The following is an 18,854-nucleotide window of genomic DNA, read 5'->3' on the forward strand; positions in this document are numbered from 1 at the left end:
ATCTTGTCTTGGCTCATATGTTGTGCCTACTTACAAAATGTAAGTTGTATACAAGCGATTTAGACACACAATGGTCTCTGCTAGGGATGTTATTCTCCACTCTATGAAGCAGTCTCCAGTAATCAGCTCAGCAACCAAGTGTATGTGAAGAGAAATGATACCATAGTGCAGACCAATATAATGTTAAAACTAAACTTTATGATTTTTAAAATTGAACACTTACAATAAAATTGAATATAATAAGCATTGTTCACAATATTAGTGAGGAGAGAAGAGTGTGTTAGCTTCCGGCTCACCCGCCTCTTCTGATGGAACTTGATGTAATCAGCCTCTCTCTGTGACTTGATGTCTCTGGCGGTGGACTGTGTACCCAGGCTGTGTCCTCCCGTGGGTTGTTAGACTCCCCTTCTGCTGTTGCAGCTTAGAGCTGCCTCTCGGGTGGGCGATCCCGCCTCTCTCACTGCCGATACGTCACTTCCGCTTTGTTCCGTCACGTCACTTCCGGGCGCGGCTGATGGAATTTCTAAATGGCGATCACGCCTCTCTCCTCTCTCCTGACAGGACGGCTCCCACTCTACGCGTTTCGCCAAAAAAAGGGTGTGTGGCTTCCTCAGGAGTGTACCGCCCCTTACACTTGGGTGTCTTATATATCCTCCCCAATTGGTGATTGATTGTAAACATATATGTGAATCACTTGAAAAACATATGGTCTGCATCGGTTGTCACTTCTGCCTAACTATATATGGTGGAGCACTTATTCTGAGAAATAAATTCTCTGACTGGTTCTTATAATTTAACCTCTTAGTTTCTCTGTGGTAGATAAGGATGTATGATCCTGGTACTATTCATAATAAAAGGATGATCTCTACATAGAAGGAGATCAAATGGATTTAGTTTATGTCCTTCAATGGGACTAATTAGGTGGAGAATTATGTTATTCCATAAGTCAAGTTAGATAAAAACCAACTTGATCACATTATTATTGCAGGGGATAAATTTGCCACAAAAAATGTGATTGGATTGTAAAGAGCAATAGGGAGTCAAGGGAAATAAATGGGAAAAGGGAATGATTCATAAATTGAGTCCCAAGGGCCTTACGGGAGCAACAAATGTATTAAAAAATAAAAATAAAAATGAATAGGAATAATTATGTAAAAAATGTAAAAAATATATATAAAAAATATATATATAAAAAATTCCTTTATGAAAAATTGTTTTATAAAAAAATTGGGAGCTCCGTCATATATAAATACATACACTAGCATTTCATGTTATACATAGGTTTCTAAGAGTGGTTGGTGGTATATTCCATATACAAATTCGCATAATTGATGGGAAATACATGACCCTTTTATATAATATTAATATTCACAGTGCAGAATTAAATTACCTTATATTATACAACACTTGATTTAATAAACATATACAAAGTCTTTATATAGATACAGAAAAAACTTTATGTGTATACCTGGAGGGACTAGGCTGGAGTGACAACAGTGACATAAACATTTTCTATTTGAATAACAGATTATCATTGCGTGCTGTGGGAGATAAAAAGAAGGAAGAGACAACAGAGGATGGAGAAAGCAAAAAGATCAGTTAGTATCAACTTTTGATTGTAGACCACATTTAGTTACAAAAATGGTGCCAACTCTATCTCCATGTTCAGGCCCCTGGGGGAGAGGGTCCGCAATCTGTGAATCCAAAAAGTCTCCCTCTTAACGAGTTCCCGATTGCGATCTCCCCCCCGCCAGTGGCCCGCAACATGTTCTATGGGCATGTATTTCAGACCTGCGGTGTCCCCCTGGTGTTTTTCCATGAAGTGTTTGGAAAGACTGTGTGTTAAAAGAGATCTTTTAATGCTACTCAGATGTTCTATGATTCTAGTTCGTATTTGTCTCTCAGTCTTCCCCACATACTGCAGTTTGCATGGGCACTCCAGGAGGTACACCACATGGTCTGACCTACAGGTCAAACTAGATTGTATTGTAAATTTCTCCCCTGTAATGTTTGATGTAAATTCCAGTTTGTCATTTGATTTAAACTGACATGCTCTGCATGTCTTGCATGCATGAAAGCCTTTATTAGATTGTAACCAGTTTTGAGGTTTAGATTTTTGTTTAAGGACACTTGGGGCAAGTGTATTTTTCAGATTCCGCGCCTTCCTAAAAACAATATTGGGGTGCTCTGGTAGTTCTTTTCCCAAAACTGGGTCATTTCTTAATATGGCCCAGTGTTTGTGTATGATTTTCCTAATTTCCCTAGCTTCCCCACTATATGTTGTGAGGAATGCGAAATCTAACTTATTTGTTGTTCTTTTGTCCTTCCCCTTAGATTTCAAAAGATCTTCCCTCTCTAGTTGGTCTATTTTCTGTAAGGCCTCATCTAGCTTCTCCTCTTTATATTTCTTTTCTATAAATCTCTCCTTCAGTTTTAGTGATTGCTGTAGAAATGTTTCTCTCTCACTGCAGTTCCTTTTTATTCTAGTGAACTGACTGGATGGAACCCCGTCCATCCACCTTGGGAGGTGACAGCTAGTCCGCAAGATGTAATTGTTTTTATCTGTTTCCTTAAAAAATGTTTTTGTCTTAATTAGATCGTTTTCTATATAGATTTCTAAGTCTAAATAGTTAATTGTTTTGTCACTGTACTCACTCGTAAATTTTAGATTTAGCTCTTCGTTCTCTATGCCTATTAGGAATTCTTTCAACTTACTTTCTCCGTCCCCCCAGATTAGATACACATCATCGATGAAACGACGCCAGAGGACCAGGCCCTCCCCAAGCTCTCCATTCGGCCAGATGTTATCCTCCTCCCAAGACGCCATGAACAGGTTGGCGTAGCTCGGGGCGAACCTGTTCCCCATCGCCGTTCCTCGTTTCTGCAAATAATGACTGCCTTCGTACCAAAAAAAGTTGTGCTGTAAAATAAACATAATTCCATCAATAATGAAATTTGCCTGTGTTTCTGCAAGGTCTGTGTCTTTCATTAAAAATCTTTTTATGGCCCTGCATCCTTTTGTGTGGTCAATTGATGTATATAACGATACGACATCGCAAGTAGCCATTAAGAATTGTCTTTCCCATTTCACTTTACTTAATGTATTTAGTAAGTCTGTGGTGTCTTTTAAATATGCTTTTTGTTGTATGACATATTTCTGGAGGAATATGTCTATGTACAGTGACAAATTGGCTGTTAATGAGTCAATCCCCGAGACTATAGGTCTGCCTGGGGGATTGACTTCATTCTTGTGAATTTTTGGTAGTTGGTAAAATACCGGGACTTTTGATTTGTCACTGTACAGAAATCCATACTCCCCCTCATCTAGTACTTCCATATTCTTACCCCTCTCTAATAAACATTTCAACTCTTCTGTGAATTCATTTATTGGATTCTTTTTTAGTTTAACATATGTTTCCTCATCTCCCAATAATCTTAAAGATTCTTGATTATACTTGTCTCTGTCCATTAGGACAGTACCTCCCCCTTTATCAGCCTGTTTTATGACCAATTCTTCATTTTCTATGATCTCTTTTAAGGCTGTTCTTTCTTGTTTAGTAAGATTTTCTTTCAATTTGTGTTTACATTCTGCCAGGTTCTCAAAATCTGTATTTATCATCTGGAAAAAGGTTTCCAGATGATTACCCTTGGCAAATTGAGGGTAGAAGGAGGATTTAGGTTTTAGACCCGTATGAATCATGTTAGCTTCTTGTGCCACAATTGGAGGTATATTGGGTCCCAATCTAGGGGCTTGATCTTTAGCCATAAAGAACCTTTTAAGAGTTAGCTTACGAAGAAATCTATTTGCATCCATAAACAGATCAAAACTGCTATGACTCTTCACTGGAGCAAATGATAGTCCCTTAGAAATTACACTCTTCTGTGTGTCTGTCAATATTACTTTACTTAAATTAAATACACTGCTCTTAGGCTCTATCTGGCACTTCTCTTTCTTTCGTGCTCTTTGTCTCCCCCCCCTCTTTCCTCTGACTGTCGGCTTCTTTTTAATTTCCCCTTTTCCTGTGTTTTCTGTTGATGATTGGGTTTGTCCTCTAAATTCGAAGACGTTCCTTTCTCTAAAAAAGAATCCGATTCATGTTTATCCCTTGTATGTGATTGACTCCTCTCCCTGCTTCTATCTTTTCTATCATTGCTCCGTTCTGGAGACCTGTGTGTTTTTTGTCGTCTCTCTTTGTCTCTTTGGGCTCTTTTATCTTTATTAATGGGTGTAAAATTGGCCCTGCTTCTCTCAATAGAACTAGAACTGTTTGAGGGCTTGGTGTCCACTGAACGTGATTCACCTTTCCCCCTATCAGTATCTGTTCTTGATCTATCCCTTGAGGTGCTTCTATCTCTATTAGGTCCCCAGCTCTTGTAATTGTTGCCCCTATAATGTTGACTATTCTTGCCTTTATAGTTCCCTCTTCCCTGATCCCATTCTCTTCTAATTCTTCTTTTTTTCCAAGTCCTCTGTTCCCCCTTTAAGTAATCTTCCTCATCCCTTTTGAATTTGCCTAGCTTGGCTGTCTCCACTTCTTTTTCTAATGTATCAATTTTCTTTTGTAAGGCCTTATCTTTTTCTTTGAACTCATGTGTATCCTCTAGGGGAATTAGTCTTTCCTGGATTTCCAGTATATCCTCATCTAATTTCTTAAGATGGTTGTTTTGTTGTTCAATGATTAAATCTATTAGTGTAAAGGAACATTTGTCCAAAACATCATTCCATCTTAATAAAAACTCACTATCTTCTAGATCAAAAGAGGGACTAATTGAAATCCTTAATCCCCTCGGTATACGGTTACATCTTTTATATTCTTCTAGAAACGTGACATCAAGCCACTTTCTAGTGTCCCTTACAAAAAGTTTTTCCAGTTTGGCAAATTCAATTTCCACTGTATTTCCCATGTCATTGTCAACCTCTATTACTTCTTCCGTAGTATTGTTAAATTTAACAGTTCTAGATAGTCTCTTAGAAAACACATTGCTACCTCTTGTCGCCATTTAAACTGATAGTAAGCAGCCCAATCACCAGAAACCAAGATACGTGTTGAGTGAAGGTGAAAAAACGGCGCTAGCTCTATAAGTGTTTCACTACAAACTATATAGTGAATATTTTAAACAAAATCAATTATTTGTATAACAATAAAGACGTGCTCAAAATAACGTGCAGGTGTAAATATTTAAAATGTTCAAACCCCCTGCTCAAACCCAGCTGGTAGGGACTGGTTTCGGTAGTCCCGCAAATCGTCACTTTTGTTGTATTCCAGGGGGAGCATGGAGGGAAATAGAACAAAAAAAGACAAAAACAATCTAAGTGTAGACAGTTATTTCAAAGGTGCAAAATTAGATATCTTGTCTTGGCTCATATGTTGTGCCTACTTACAAGATGTAAGTTGTATACAAGCGATTTAGACACACAATGGTCTCTGCTAGGGATGTTATTCTCCACTCTATGAAGCAGTCTCCAGTAATCAGCTCAGCAACCAAGTGTATGTGAAGAGAAATGATACCATAGTGCAGACCAATATAATGTTAAAACTAAACTTTATGATTTTTAAAATTGAACACTTACAATAAAATTGAATATAATAAGCATTGTTCACAATATTAGTGAGGAGAGAAGAGTGTGTTAGCTTCCGGCTCACCCGCCTCTTCTGATGGAACTTGATGTAATCAGCCTCTCTCTGTGACTTGATGTCTCTGGCGGTGGACTGTGTACCCAGGCTGTGTCCTCCCGTGGGTTGTTAGACTCCCCTTCTGCTGTTGCAGCTTAGAGCTGCCTCTCGGGTGGGCGATCCCGCCTCTCTCACTGCCGATACGTCACTTCCGCTTTGTTCCGTCACGTCACTTCCGGGCGCGGCTGATGGAATTTCTAAATGGCGATCACGCCTCTCTCCTCTCTCCTGACAGGACGGCTCCCACTCTACGCGTTTCGCCAAAAAAAGGGTGTGTGGCTTCCTCAGGAGTGTACCGCCCCTTACACTTGGGTGTCTTATATATCCTCCCCAATTGGTGATTGATTGTAAACATATATGTGAATCACTTGAAAAACATATGGTCTGCATCGGTTGTCACTTCTGCCTAACTATATATGGTGGAGCACTTATTCTGAGAAATAAATTCTCTGACTGCTTCTTATAATTTAACCTCTTAGTTTCTCTGTGGTAGATAAGGATGTATGATCCTGGTACTATTCATAATAAAAGGATGATCTCTACATAGAAGGAGATCAAATGGATTTAGTTTATGTCCTTCAATGGGACTAATTAGGTGGAGAATTATGTTATTCCATAAGTCAAGTTAGATAAAAACCAACTTGATCACATTATTATTGCAGGGGATAAATTTGCCACAAAAAATGTGATTGGATTGTAAAGAGCAATAGGGAGTCAAGGGAAATAAATGGGAAAAGGGAATGATTCATAAATTGAGTCCCAAGGGCCTTACGGGAGCAACAAATGTATTAAAAAATAAAAATAAAAATGAATAGGAATAATTATGTAAAAAATGTAAAAAATATATATAAAAAATATATATATAAAAAATTCCTTTATGAAAAATTGTTTTATAAAAAAATTGGGAGCTCCGTCATATATAAATACATACACTAGCATTTCATGTTATACATAGGTTTCTAAGAGTGGTTGGTGGTATATTCCATATACAAATTCGCATAATTGATGGGAAATACATGACCCTTTTATATAATATTAATATTCACAGTGCAGAATTAAATTACCTTATATTATACAACACTTGATTTAATAAACATATACAAAGTCTTTATATAGATACAGAAAAAACTTTATGTGTATACCTGGAGGGACTAGGCTGGAGTGACAACAGTGACATAAACATTTTCTATTTGAATAACAGATTATCATTGCGTGCTGTGGGAGATAAAAAGAAGGAAGAGACAACAGAGGATGGAGAAAGCAAAAAGATCAGTTAGTATCAACTTTTGATTGTAGACCACATTTAGTTACAAAAATGGTGCCAACTCTATCTCCATGTTCAGGCCCCTGGGGGAGAGGGTCCGCAATCTGTGAATCCAAAAAGTCTCCCTCTTAACGAGTTCCCGATTGCGATCTCCCCCCCGCCAGTGGCCCGCAACATGTTCTATGGGCATGTATTTCAGACCTGCGGTGTCCCCCTGGTGTTTTTCCATGAAGTGTTTGGAAAGACTGTGTGTTAAAAGAGATCTTTTAATGCTACTCAGATGTTCTATGATTCTAGTTCGTATTTGTCTCTCAGTCTTCCCCACATACTGCAGTTTGCATGGGCACTCCAGGAGGTACACCACATGGTCTGACCTACAGGTCAAACTAGATTGTATTGTAAATTTCTCCCCTGTAATGTTTGATGTAAATTCCAGTTTGTCATTTGATTTAAACTGACATGCTCTGCATGTCTTGCATGCATGAAAGCCTTTATTAGATTGTAACCAGTTTTGAGGTTTAGATTTTTGTTTAAGGACACTTGGGGCAAGTGTATTTTTCAGATTCCGCGCCTTCCTAAAAACAATATTGGGGTGCTCTGGTAGTTCTTTTCCCAAAACTGGGTCATTTCTTAATATGGCCCAGTGTTTGTGTATGATTTTCCTAATTTCCCTAGCTTCCCCACTATATGTTGTGAGGAATGCGAAATCTAACTTATTTGTTGTTCTTTTGTCCTTCCCCTTAGATTTCAAAAGATCTTCCCTCTCTAGTTGGTCTATTTTCTGTAAGGCCTCATCTAGCTTCTCCTCTTTATATTTCTTTTCTATAAATCTCTCCTTCAGTTTTAGTGATTGCTGTAGAAATGTTTCTCTCTCACTGCAGTTCCTTTTTATTCTAGTGAACTGACTGGATGGAACCCCGTCCATCCACCTTGGGAGGTGACAGCTAGTCCGCAAGATGTAATTGTTTTTATCTGTTTCCTTAAAAAATGTTTTTGTCTTAATTAGATCGTTTTCTATATAGATTTCTAAGTCTAAATAGTTAATTGTTTTGTCACTGTACTCACTCGTAAATTTTAGATTTAGCTCTTCGTTCTCTATGCCTATTAGGAATTCTTTCAACTTACTTTCTCCGTCCCCCCAGATTAGATACACATCATCGATGAAACGACGCCAGAGGACCAGGCCCTCCCCAAGCTCTCCATTCGGCCAGATGTTATCCTCCTCCCAAGACGCCATGAACAGGTTGGCGTAGCTCGGGGCGAACCTGTTCCCCATCGCCGTTCCTCGTTTCTGCAAATAATGACTGCCTTCGTACCAAAAAAAGTTGTGCTGTAAAATAAACATAATTCCATCAATAATGAAATTTGCCTGTGTTTCTGCAAGATTTGTGTCTTTCATTAAAAATCTTTTTATGGCCCTGCATCCTTTTGTGTGGTCAATTGATGTATATAACGATACGACATCGCAAGTAGCCATTAAGAATTGTCTTTCCCATTTCACTTTACTTAATGTATTTAGTAAGTCTGTGGTGTCTTTTAAATATGCTTTTTGTTGTATGACATATTTCTGGAGGAATATGTCTATGTACAGTGACAAATTGGCTGTTAATGAGTCAATCCCCGAGACTATAGGTCTGCCTGGGGGATTGACTTCATTCTTGTGAATTTTTGGTAGTTGGTAAAATACCGGGACTTTTGATTTGTCACTGTACAGAAATCCATACTCCCCCTCATCTAGTACTTCCATATTCTTACCCCTCTCTAATAAACATTTCAACTCTTCTGTGAATTCATTTATTGGATTCTTTTTTAGTTTAACATATGTTTCCTCATCTCCCAATAATCTTAAAGATTCTTGATTATACTTGTCTCTGTCCATTAGGACAGTACCTCCCCCTTTATCAGCCTGTTTTATGACCAATTCTTCATTTTCTATGATCTCTTTTAAGGCTGTTCTTTCTTGTTTAGTAAGATTTTCTTTCAATTTGTGTTTACATTCTGCCAGGTTCTCAAAATCTGTATTTATCATCTGGAAAAAGGTTTCCAGATGATTACCCTTGGCAAATTGAGGGTAGAAGGAGGATTTAGGTTTTAGACCCGTATGAATCATGTTAGCTTCTTGTGCCACAATTGGAGGTATATTGGGTCCCAATCTAGGGGCTTGATCTTTAGCCATAAAGAACCTTTTAAGAGTTAGCTTACGAAGAAATCTATTTGCATCCATAAACAGATCAAAACTGCTATGACTCTTCACTGGAGCAAATGATAGTCCCTTAGAAATTACACTCTTCTGTGTGTCTGTCAATATTACTTTACTTAAATTAAATACACTGCTCTTAGGCTCTATCTGGCACTTCTCTTTCTTTCGTGCTCTTTGTCTCCCCCCCCTCTTTCCTCTGACTGTCGGCTTCTTTTTAATTTCCCCTTTTCCTGTGTTTTCTGTTGATGATTGGGTTTGTCCTCTAAATTCGAAGACGTTCCTTTCTCTAAAAAAGAATCCGATTCATGTTTATCCCTTGTATGTGATTGACTCCTCTCCCTGCTTCTATCTTTTCTATCATTGCTCCGTTCTGGAGACCTGTGTGTTTTTTGTCGTCTCTCTTTGTCTCTTTGGGCTCTTTTATCTTTATTAATGGGTGTAAAATTGGCCCTGCTTCTCTCAATAGAACTAGAACTGTTTGAGGGCTTGGTGTCCACTGAACGTGATTCACCTTTCCCCCTATCAGTATCTGTTCTTGATCTATCCCTTGAGGTGCTTCTATCTCTATTAGGTCCCCAGCTCTTGTAATTGTTGCCCCTATAATGTTGACTATTCTTGCCTTTATAGTTCCCTCTTCCCTGATCCCATTCTCTTCTAATTCTTCTTTTTTTCCAAGTCCTCTGTTCCCCCTTTAAGTAATCTTCCTCATCCCTTTTGAATTTGCCTAGCTTGGCTGTCTCCACTTCTTTTTCTAATGTATCAATTTTCTTTTGTAAGGCCTTATCTTTTTCTTTGAACTCATGTGTATCCTCTAGGGGAATTAGTCTTTCCTGGATTTCCAGTATATCCTCATCTAATTTCTTAAGATGGTTGTTTTGTTGTTCAATGATTAAATCTATTAGTGTAAAGGAACATTTGTCCAAAACATCATTCCATCTTAATAAAAACTCACTATCTTCTAGATCAAAAGAGGGACTAATTGAAATCCTTAATCCCCTCGGTATACGGTTACATCTTTTATATTCTTCTAGAAACGTGACATCAAGCCACTTTCTAGTGTCCCTTACAAAAAGTTTTTCAAGTTTGGCAAATTCAATTTCCACTGTATTTCCCATGTCATTGTCAACCTCTATTACTTCTTCCGTAGTATTGTTAAATTTAACAGTTCTAGATAGTCTCTTAGAAAACACATTGCTACCTCTTGTCGCCATTTAAACTGATAGTAAGCAGCCCAATCACCAGAAACCAAGATACGTGTTGAGTGAAGGTGAAAAAACGGCGCTAGCTCTATAAGTGTTTCACTACAAACTATATAGTGAATATTTTAAACAAAATCAATTATTTGTATAACAATAAAGACGTGCTCAAAATAACGTGCAGGTGTAAATATTTAAAATGTTCAAACCCCCTGCTCAAACCCAGCTGGTAGGGACTGGTTTCGGTAGTCCCGCAAATCGTCACTTTCGTTGTATTCCAGGGGGAGCATGGAGGGAAATAGAACAAAAAAAGACAAAAACAATCTAAGTGTAGACAGTTATTTCAAAGGTGCAAAATTAGATATCTTGTCTTGGCTCATATGTTGTGCCTACTTACAAGATGTAAGTTGTATACAAGCGATTTAGACACACAATGGTCTCTGCTAGGGATGTTATTCTCCACTCTATGAAGCAGTCTCCAGTAATCAGCTCAGCAACCAAGTGTATGTGAAGAGAAATGATACCATAGTGCAGACCAATATAATGTTAAAACTAAACTTTATGATTTTTAAAATTGAACACTTACAATAAAATTGAATATAATAAGCATTGTTCACAATATTAGTGAGGAGAGAAGAGTGTGATAGCTTCCGGCTCACCTGCCTCTTCTGATGGAACTTGATGTAATCAGCCTCTCTCTGTGACTTGATGTCTCTGGCGGTGGACTGTGTACCCAGGCTGTGTCCTCCCGTGGGTTGTTAGACTCCCCTTCTGCTGTTGCAGCTTAGAGCTGCCTCTCGGGTGGGCGATCCCGCCTCTCTCACTGCCGATACGTCACTTCCGCTTTGTTCCGTCACGTCACTTCCGGGCGCGGCTGATGGAATTTCTAAATGGCGATCACGCCTCTCTCCTCTCTCCTGACAGGACGGCTCCCACTCTACGCGTTTCGCCAAAAAAAGGGTGTGTGGCTTCCTCAGGAGTGTACCGCCCCTTACACTTGGGTGTCTTATATATCCTCCCCAATTGGTGATTGATTGTAAACATATATGTGAATCACTTGAAAAACATATGGTCTGCATCGGTTGTCACTTCTGCCTAACTATATATGGTGGAGCACTTATTCTGAGAAATAAATTCTCTGACTGGTTCTTATAATTTAACCTCTTAGTTTCTCTGTGGTAGATAAGGATGTATGATCCTGGTACTATTCATAATAAAAGGATGATCTCTACATAGAAGGAGATCAAATGGATTTAGTTTATGTCCTTCAATGGGACTAATTAGGTGGAGAATTATGTTATTCCATAAGTCAAGTTAGATAAAAACCAACTTGATCACATTATTATTGCAGGGGATAAATTTGCCACAAAAAATGTGATTGGATTGTAAAGAGCAATAGGGAGTCAAGGGAAATAAATGGGAAAAGGGAATGATTCATAAATTGAGTCCCAAGGGCCTTACGGGAGCAACAAATGTATTAAAAAATAAAAATAAAAATGAATAGGAATAATTATGTAAAAAATGTAAAAAATATATATAAAAAATATATATATAAAAAATTCCTTTATGAAAAATTGTTTTATAAAAAAATTGGGAGCTCCGTCATATATAAATACATACACTAGCATTTCATGTTATACATAGGTTTCTAAGAGTGGTTGGTGGTATATTCCATATACAAATTCGCATAATTGATGGGAAATACATGACCCTTTTATATAATATTAATATTCACAGTGCAGAATTAAATTACCTTATATTATACAACACTTGATTTAATAAACATATACATCAAACATTACAGGGGAGAAATTTACAATACAATCTAGTTTGACCTGTACTGTAGGTCAGACCATGTGGTGTACCTCCTGGAGTGCCCATGCAAACTGCAGTATGTGGGGAAGACTGAGAGACAAATACGAACTAGAATCATAGAACATCTGAGTAGCATTAAAAGATCTCTTTTAACACACAGTCTTTCCAAACACTTCATGGAAAAACACCAGGGGGACACCGCAGGTCTGAAATACATGCCCATAGAACATGTTGCGGGCCACTGGCGGGGGGGAGATCGCAATCGGGAACTCGTTAAGAGGGAGACTTTTTGGATTCACAGATTGCGGACCCTCTCCCCCAGGGGCCTGAACATGGAGATAGAGTTGGCACCATTTTTGTAACTAAATGTGGTCTATAATCAAAAGTTGATACTAACTGATCTTTTTGCTTTCTCCATCCTCTGTTGTCTCTTCCTTCTTTTTATCTCCCACAGCACGCAATGATAATCTGTTATTCAAATAGAAAATGTTTATGTCACTGTTGTCACTCCAGCCTAGTCCCTCCAGGTATACACATAAAGTTTTTTCTGTATCTATATAAAGACTTTGTATATGTTTATTAAATCAAGTGTTGTATAATATAAGGTAATTTAATTCTGCACTGTGAATATTAATATTATATAAAAGGGTCATGTATTTCCCATCAATTATGCGAATTTGTATATGGAATATACCACCAACCACTCTTAGAAACCTATGTATAACATGAAATGCTAGTGTATGTATTTATATATGACGGAGCTCCCAATTTTTTTATAAAACAATTTTTCATAAAGGAATTTTTTATATATATATTTTTTATATATATTTTTTACATTTTTTACATAATTATTCCTATTCATTTTTATTTTTATTTTTTAATACATTTGTTGCTCCCGTAAGGCCCTTGGGACTCAATTTATGAATCATTCCCTTTTCCCATTTATTTCCCTTGACTCCCTATTGCTCTTTACAATCCAATCACATTTTTTGTGGCAAATTTATCCCCTGCAATAATAATGTGATCAAGTTGGTTTTTATCTAACTTGACTTATGGAATAACATAATTCTCCACCTAATTAGTCCCATTGAAGGACATAAACTAAATCCATTTGATCTCCTTCTATGTAGAGATCATCCTTTTATTATGAATAGTACCAGGATCATACATCCTTATCTACCACAGAGAAACTAAGAGGTTAAATTATAAGAACCAGTCAGAGAATTTATTTCTCAGAATAAGTGCTCCACCATATATAGTTAGGCAGAAGTGACAACCGATGCAGACCATATGTTTTTCAAGTGATTCACATATATGTTTACAATCAATCACCAATTGGGGAGGATATATAAGACACCCAAGTGTAAGGGGCGGTACACTCCTGAGGAAGCCACACACCCTTTTTTTGGCGAAACGCGTAGAGTGGGAGCCGTCCTGTCAGGAGAGAGGAGAGAGTCGTGATCGCCATTTAGAAATTCCATCAGCCGCGCCCGGAAGTGACGTGACGGAACAAAGCGGAAGTGACGTATCGGCAGTGAGAGAGGCGGGATCGCCCACCCGAGAGGCAGCTCTAAGCTGCAACAGCAGAAGGGGAGTCTAACAACCCACGGGAGGACACAGCCTGGGTACACAGTCCACCGCCAGAGACATCAAGTCACAGAGAGAGGCTGATTACATCAAGTTCCATCAGAAGAGGCGGGTGAGCCGGAAGCTAACACAATCTTCTCTCCTCACTAATATTGTGAACAATGCTTATAATATTCAATTTTATTGTAAGTGTTCAATTTTAAAAATCATAAAGTTTAGTTTTAACATTATATTGGTCTGCACTATGGTATCATTTCTCTTCACATACACTTGGTTGCTGAGCTGATTACTGGAGACTGCTTCATAGAGTGGAGAATAACATGACACACACACAGTGACACACACACACACAGTGTCCCACACACACAGTGTCACACACAGTGTCACACACACAAAGTGACACACACACACACACACACACACACACACACACACACACACACACACACACACACACACACACACACACACACACACACACACACACACACACACACACACACACACAGTGACACACACACACACACACACAGTGACACACAGTGACACACAGTGACACACAGTGACACACACACACACGTGACCTCTCCTTCCAGTGGAGTGGAGCACGGGGGAGGTGAATGGAGCACGGGGGAGGTGAGTGGAGCACACCGAGGAGGGGGGGAGGTGAGTGAAGCACACCGGGGAGGGGGGAGGTGAGTGGAGCACACCAGGGATGGGGGGAGGTGAGTGGAGCGCACGGGGGAGGTGAGTGGAGCACGGGGGAGGTGAGTGGAGCACACTGGGGAGATGAGTGGAGCACACCGGGGAGAGGGGGAGGTGAGTGGAGCACACCGGGGAGGGGGGAGGTGAGTGGAGCACACCGGGGAGAGGGGGAGGTGAGTGGAGCACACCGGGGAGGGGGGGAGGTGAGTGGAGCACACCGTGGAGGGGGGGAAGTGAGTGGAGCACACTGGGGAGTGGGAGAGGTGAGTGGAGAGCACGGGGGAGGTGAGTGGAGGACGGGGGAGGTGAGTGGAGCACACCGGGGAGGGGGGAGGTGAGTGGAGCACACCGGGGAGGGGGGAGGTGATTGGAGCACACCGGGGAGAGGGGAGGTTAGTGGAGCACAGGGGAGGTGAGTGGAGCACACCATGGAGGGGGGGAGGTGAGTGGAGCACACCGGGGAGGGGGGAGGTGAGTGGAGCACACCAGGGAGGGGGGGAGGTGAGTGGAGCACACCAGGGCGGGGGGGGGGTGAGTGGAGCACACCGGGGAGGGGAGGAGGTGAGTGGAGCACACTGTGGAGGGGGGGAGGTGAGTGGAGGGAGGTGAGTGGAGTGCTGGTGGGGTGAGGGAGGTGAGTGTGATGGGGGTGAGGGAGGTGAGTGTGATGGGGGGCGGAGAGGACAGAGAGGTGAAGGCTGCAGGTGAGGTGTGTTGGGGCCGGAGGGTAAGGGAGCGGGACATGAGCCTTCGGGACCGGCGGGTAAGAGAGCGGGAGGTGTGTGTGTGTGTGTGTGTGTGTGTGTGTGTGTGTGTGTGTGTGTGTATGTGTGTGTGTGTGTGTGTGTGTGTGTCGTCACTCCGCCTCAGGCCAATGAGAGTTGTGCGGGGGCGGGCGGGCCAAGGGACCAATGAGATTTCCCCTAGGGACACAGGAAGATGCAGACAAGCATACAGTGCTTTCACTAATATATAATAAGATTTGAATACTAGTGTGTGTGAACAGGGGGTCTCCTCAGCAGAACTGCATTGATCTCAGGTCTGGGGACACACTGCTTCTCAAGATACAGGCCCCATTTTGGGGTGCCGGTATCCCCATGCAATGTTCAAATGTCCCGCGTCTGCAGCTAGACGTTCCATAAAATCAACACCCCATCTAGAAGAATTGTCACCAAAAGAATAAATGAGGTTATGACCATGGAAAAGTTAGCAACCCAATTGAAACTGACTAATGACCAATTCTAAAAAAACTTGGGAGTCATGGCTCCTGACATAAGACAATTTAGAAATTAGTAGTAAATAAAAATCCAGGCCTGAGGAAACAGACAGTTGGCTTTAGAAACAGAGGCGGCTGTGGTTGGGATTGTGGGGGGTGGGGTGCGTCGCCGCCTTGTGCGGCCCCTCTCCCTCCCTCCCAATTTACTTGTTCTCCCCCCACCCCACTTTCTCTCCCTCCCTCTCTCTCCATGGAGGGTCCCTTCTCCCCCAAGGCTTCCACTCCCACCTTGCTCAGTCTCCTGCTTCTTTCTCTTGCCTCTTTCTTTTATCTTTTAAGTTTCTATCAGGGAATGCAGAAAAACTGAAGGTTGCAGCATTCACGGAGGACAGAGAGTCAAAACAAAGTTGTTAAAATCTATATACCCAAACATGTTACACAAGATATCATTGAAATTTGAGAAAGTGTTGGTATGTTATTTTTCTGAATCTGAAAATCAAAGTGCTGTAACAATATGACGAAGTGCAATGTATGGTGAAAAATGTATATCCCTGTAAAACAATAAAAAAAGATTGCAACAAAAAAAAAGGTTAGAAGGCCTGTTTGTCTTTTCATGTCTCCTGGTGACTAACCTGCAAGAATGTATGCTAATTTGTAACCGTATAACGCCCAGTGTTGTTGAAACACTGCGAAACCCATTCACACCTTCTTTCCTTGATATAAAATAGTTGTAATAAGAATAAGAGTTTAGTGCTTATGTTAATCAAACTCATGTCTGATCATTTATACAGCTCAACCCCGTTATAACGTGATCCGTTACAACGCGAATCTGCTTATTGCGCGATGCAAGCGTGGCTCCCAATTTTCGTATTTATGAATACTTTACAAAACGATTATTGGTATCTTAAATACTTTATTGTACAATGCGCACATTATTTCTAACGTGATTCGCTTGTGGCGCGATGTGATTCTTTGGACATCAAGAACAGCGTTATAAGGGGGTTTATCTGTACCTTTTCCTCTTGCTCTAGCTGTTCAATATGAATACAAGTCTCCCATAGACTGTTACCCTAAAATCAGAGTGGTGTTTTGGTTCTTCCACTGGGGCAATGGCAAGGTCCAGAACACAGCCATGGCCTTGCCCCCAGTGAGTTATTGAGTGAAGGAGGTGGGAGGGGAAATGACAATCCTGCAAAATTAGTATCCTGTTATGTACGTGTAGAATCCCAATTTTCACAGAATAAAAGATTTTTTACATTTCAGTGTAAACTTTGATTGTAAACACCCAAAGAAAGTGTGGCTGATAAATATAATAATAATAGTATAGATATTGATTTACATAAGTTAGAAAAATGACAAACTAAAGATACAAAAAAGTGTTTGGATTAACATATTTAGAGAAATACAAGAGCTGTGGTAGAATTAAGAAACTCAAAAAATCCATCTTTAGATTTAGAAGGTGAAGAATGAATGTCATTGAAATACAATTTTAAGCGCATAATAAATACATCTTATTTGTTATCAATAGAATGTTTATTATAGATTAATTATACACCTAGTGACTAAGTGTAAATAGAATTGACCTTCTGTAGTTTATCTCATGCTACTCAAAATATGTTTGTACCCTTATACTGATACATTTACACAGAGCTGCCTGGATCTCCTTATTCCTCAGAGTATAGATGATGGGATTGAATAACGGGGTGGCGACTGTGTACAGAAGTGAAGTGATTTTCATTACAGTCAATGACTGTCCTTTGGATGGAACCACATATTTAGCAAAGAGTGTCCCATAATATGTGCACACAACGGCCAGGTGAGAGCTGCAGGTGGAGAAGGCTTTCTGTCTCCCAGTGATGGAGGAGATCCTGAGGATGGTGAGGGTGATACAGATATAAGTCACAATGATGAAGATAAATGGGAGAATAACATAAGGGATGCCTAGAAAAGATAATACTGTTTCCGCAATGAATCTGTTTGAGCACAAATGTTCTAAGAGAGGGGGTAAATCACAGAAAAAATGGTCAATGACATTGGGGTTACATAACTGAAATGAACAAACCAAAATAACCATATTTAGTGTTACAATAAAACCTAAGAACCAAGACCAGAAAACCATTTGGCAGCAAAGCTTAAAGTCCATAATAGCAGAGTAACGCAATGGGTTGCAGATGGCCAGGTATCTATCATAAGACATCACTGTAAGGAGGAGACATTCAGCATCTACTGAGAAAGAAAATAGGAAAAATTGAGTGATGCAGCCAACGAGAGAGATAGCGGCCCCTTCTGTCATTATTACGTATAGCATGTTAGGCACAATATCTGTGGTCATCAAGATGTCAGACAGGGACAGGTGACTGAGAAAGAAGTACATGGGCGTACGGAGCTTGTGATTGGTTGACACCAAGCCAATGATCATGAAATTTCCAGCTAAGGTGAAAATATATAACAGAAGGAAGACAAAGAAGAGTAAGATCTTGAAGTTGTGAATGGCTGGAAATCCCAAAAGCAGAAATTCTGTAACCGTGGTCTGATTCTCCCGGAGCATTGTGGGATGTTAGAGGAAAAGGAGATCTTCAAATTAAATAGCAGTTCTCATGCTGCAAGGAGACAGAGTTTATTCAGACATATAATACATATAAGAAATAAAAGCCTTGATATATTAATCATACACAAAGTACACTATGCTGTATTTTACTTTGTATAATATATATATATATATAAATATATATATTTATATATATATATTTTTTTGCTAAAAACACAGATTAGGGATAGGGACAGAAAATCAGAAAACATGTTACATACAATACATATAGTAGATGAGGTTAAAAGAAAACAATACATCCATCACGTTCAACCTATGGAATATTTAGACGACAGATACAGGACTTATATATTTGAAGTTACAGTATTTTGATCCAAAGGAAGTCAAACAAAAAAACGCAATGAAAATCATCCACTGATGTCTCATAAGTAAAAAATAAAGTCATTTCTGACTGTAAAGAAGCGGGCCTAGCCTGAATGGGCGGCACAGCACATGACCGGGGGGCTCGGCCTCCCTGAACCGGATTGGCCGCAAAGGCGGCCGGGGGAGGGGCATCAGCATTAAAGCGGGCAGCCAGGAGGGAGGTCCGGCCTCTTGCTCCTGGCTGGCCAAGGATTCGGACGTCCCTCTCCTCCACTGCAAATTAAT

General features: G+C 40.0%; 1 protein-coding gene across 1 annotated transcript; it reads right to left on the reverse strand.

Annotated features, from left to right (window-relative positions):
* Positions 1-17,261: 17,261 nt before the first annotated feature.
* On the reverse strand, positions 17,262-18,206 carry LOC142470987 (olfactory receptor 5V1-like). The gene has a single exon (XM_075577788.1). The coding sequence runs from the start codon at positions 18,204-18,206 to the stop codon at positions 17,262-17,264; it is 945 nt and encodes a 314-aa protein (XP_075433903.1).
* Between the last annotated feature and the right edge of the window lie 648 nt (positions 18,207-18,854).

Source organism: Ascaphus truei, chromosome 20 (assembly GCF_040206685.1).
Source record: "Ascaphus truei isolate aAscTru1 chromosome 20, aAscTru1.hap1, whole genome shotgun sequence".
Lineage (NCBI taxonomy): Eukaryota > Metazoa > Chordata > Amphibia > Anura > Ascaphidae > Ascaphus > Ascaphus truei.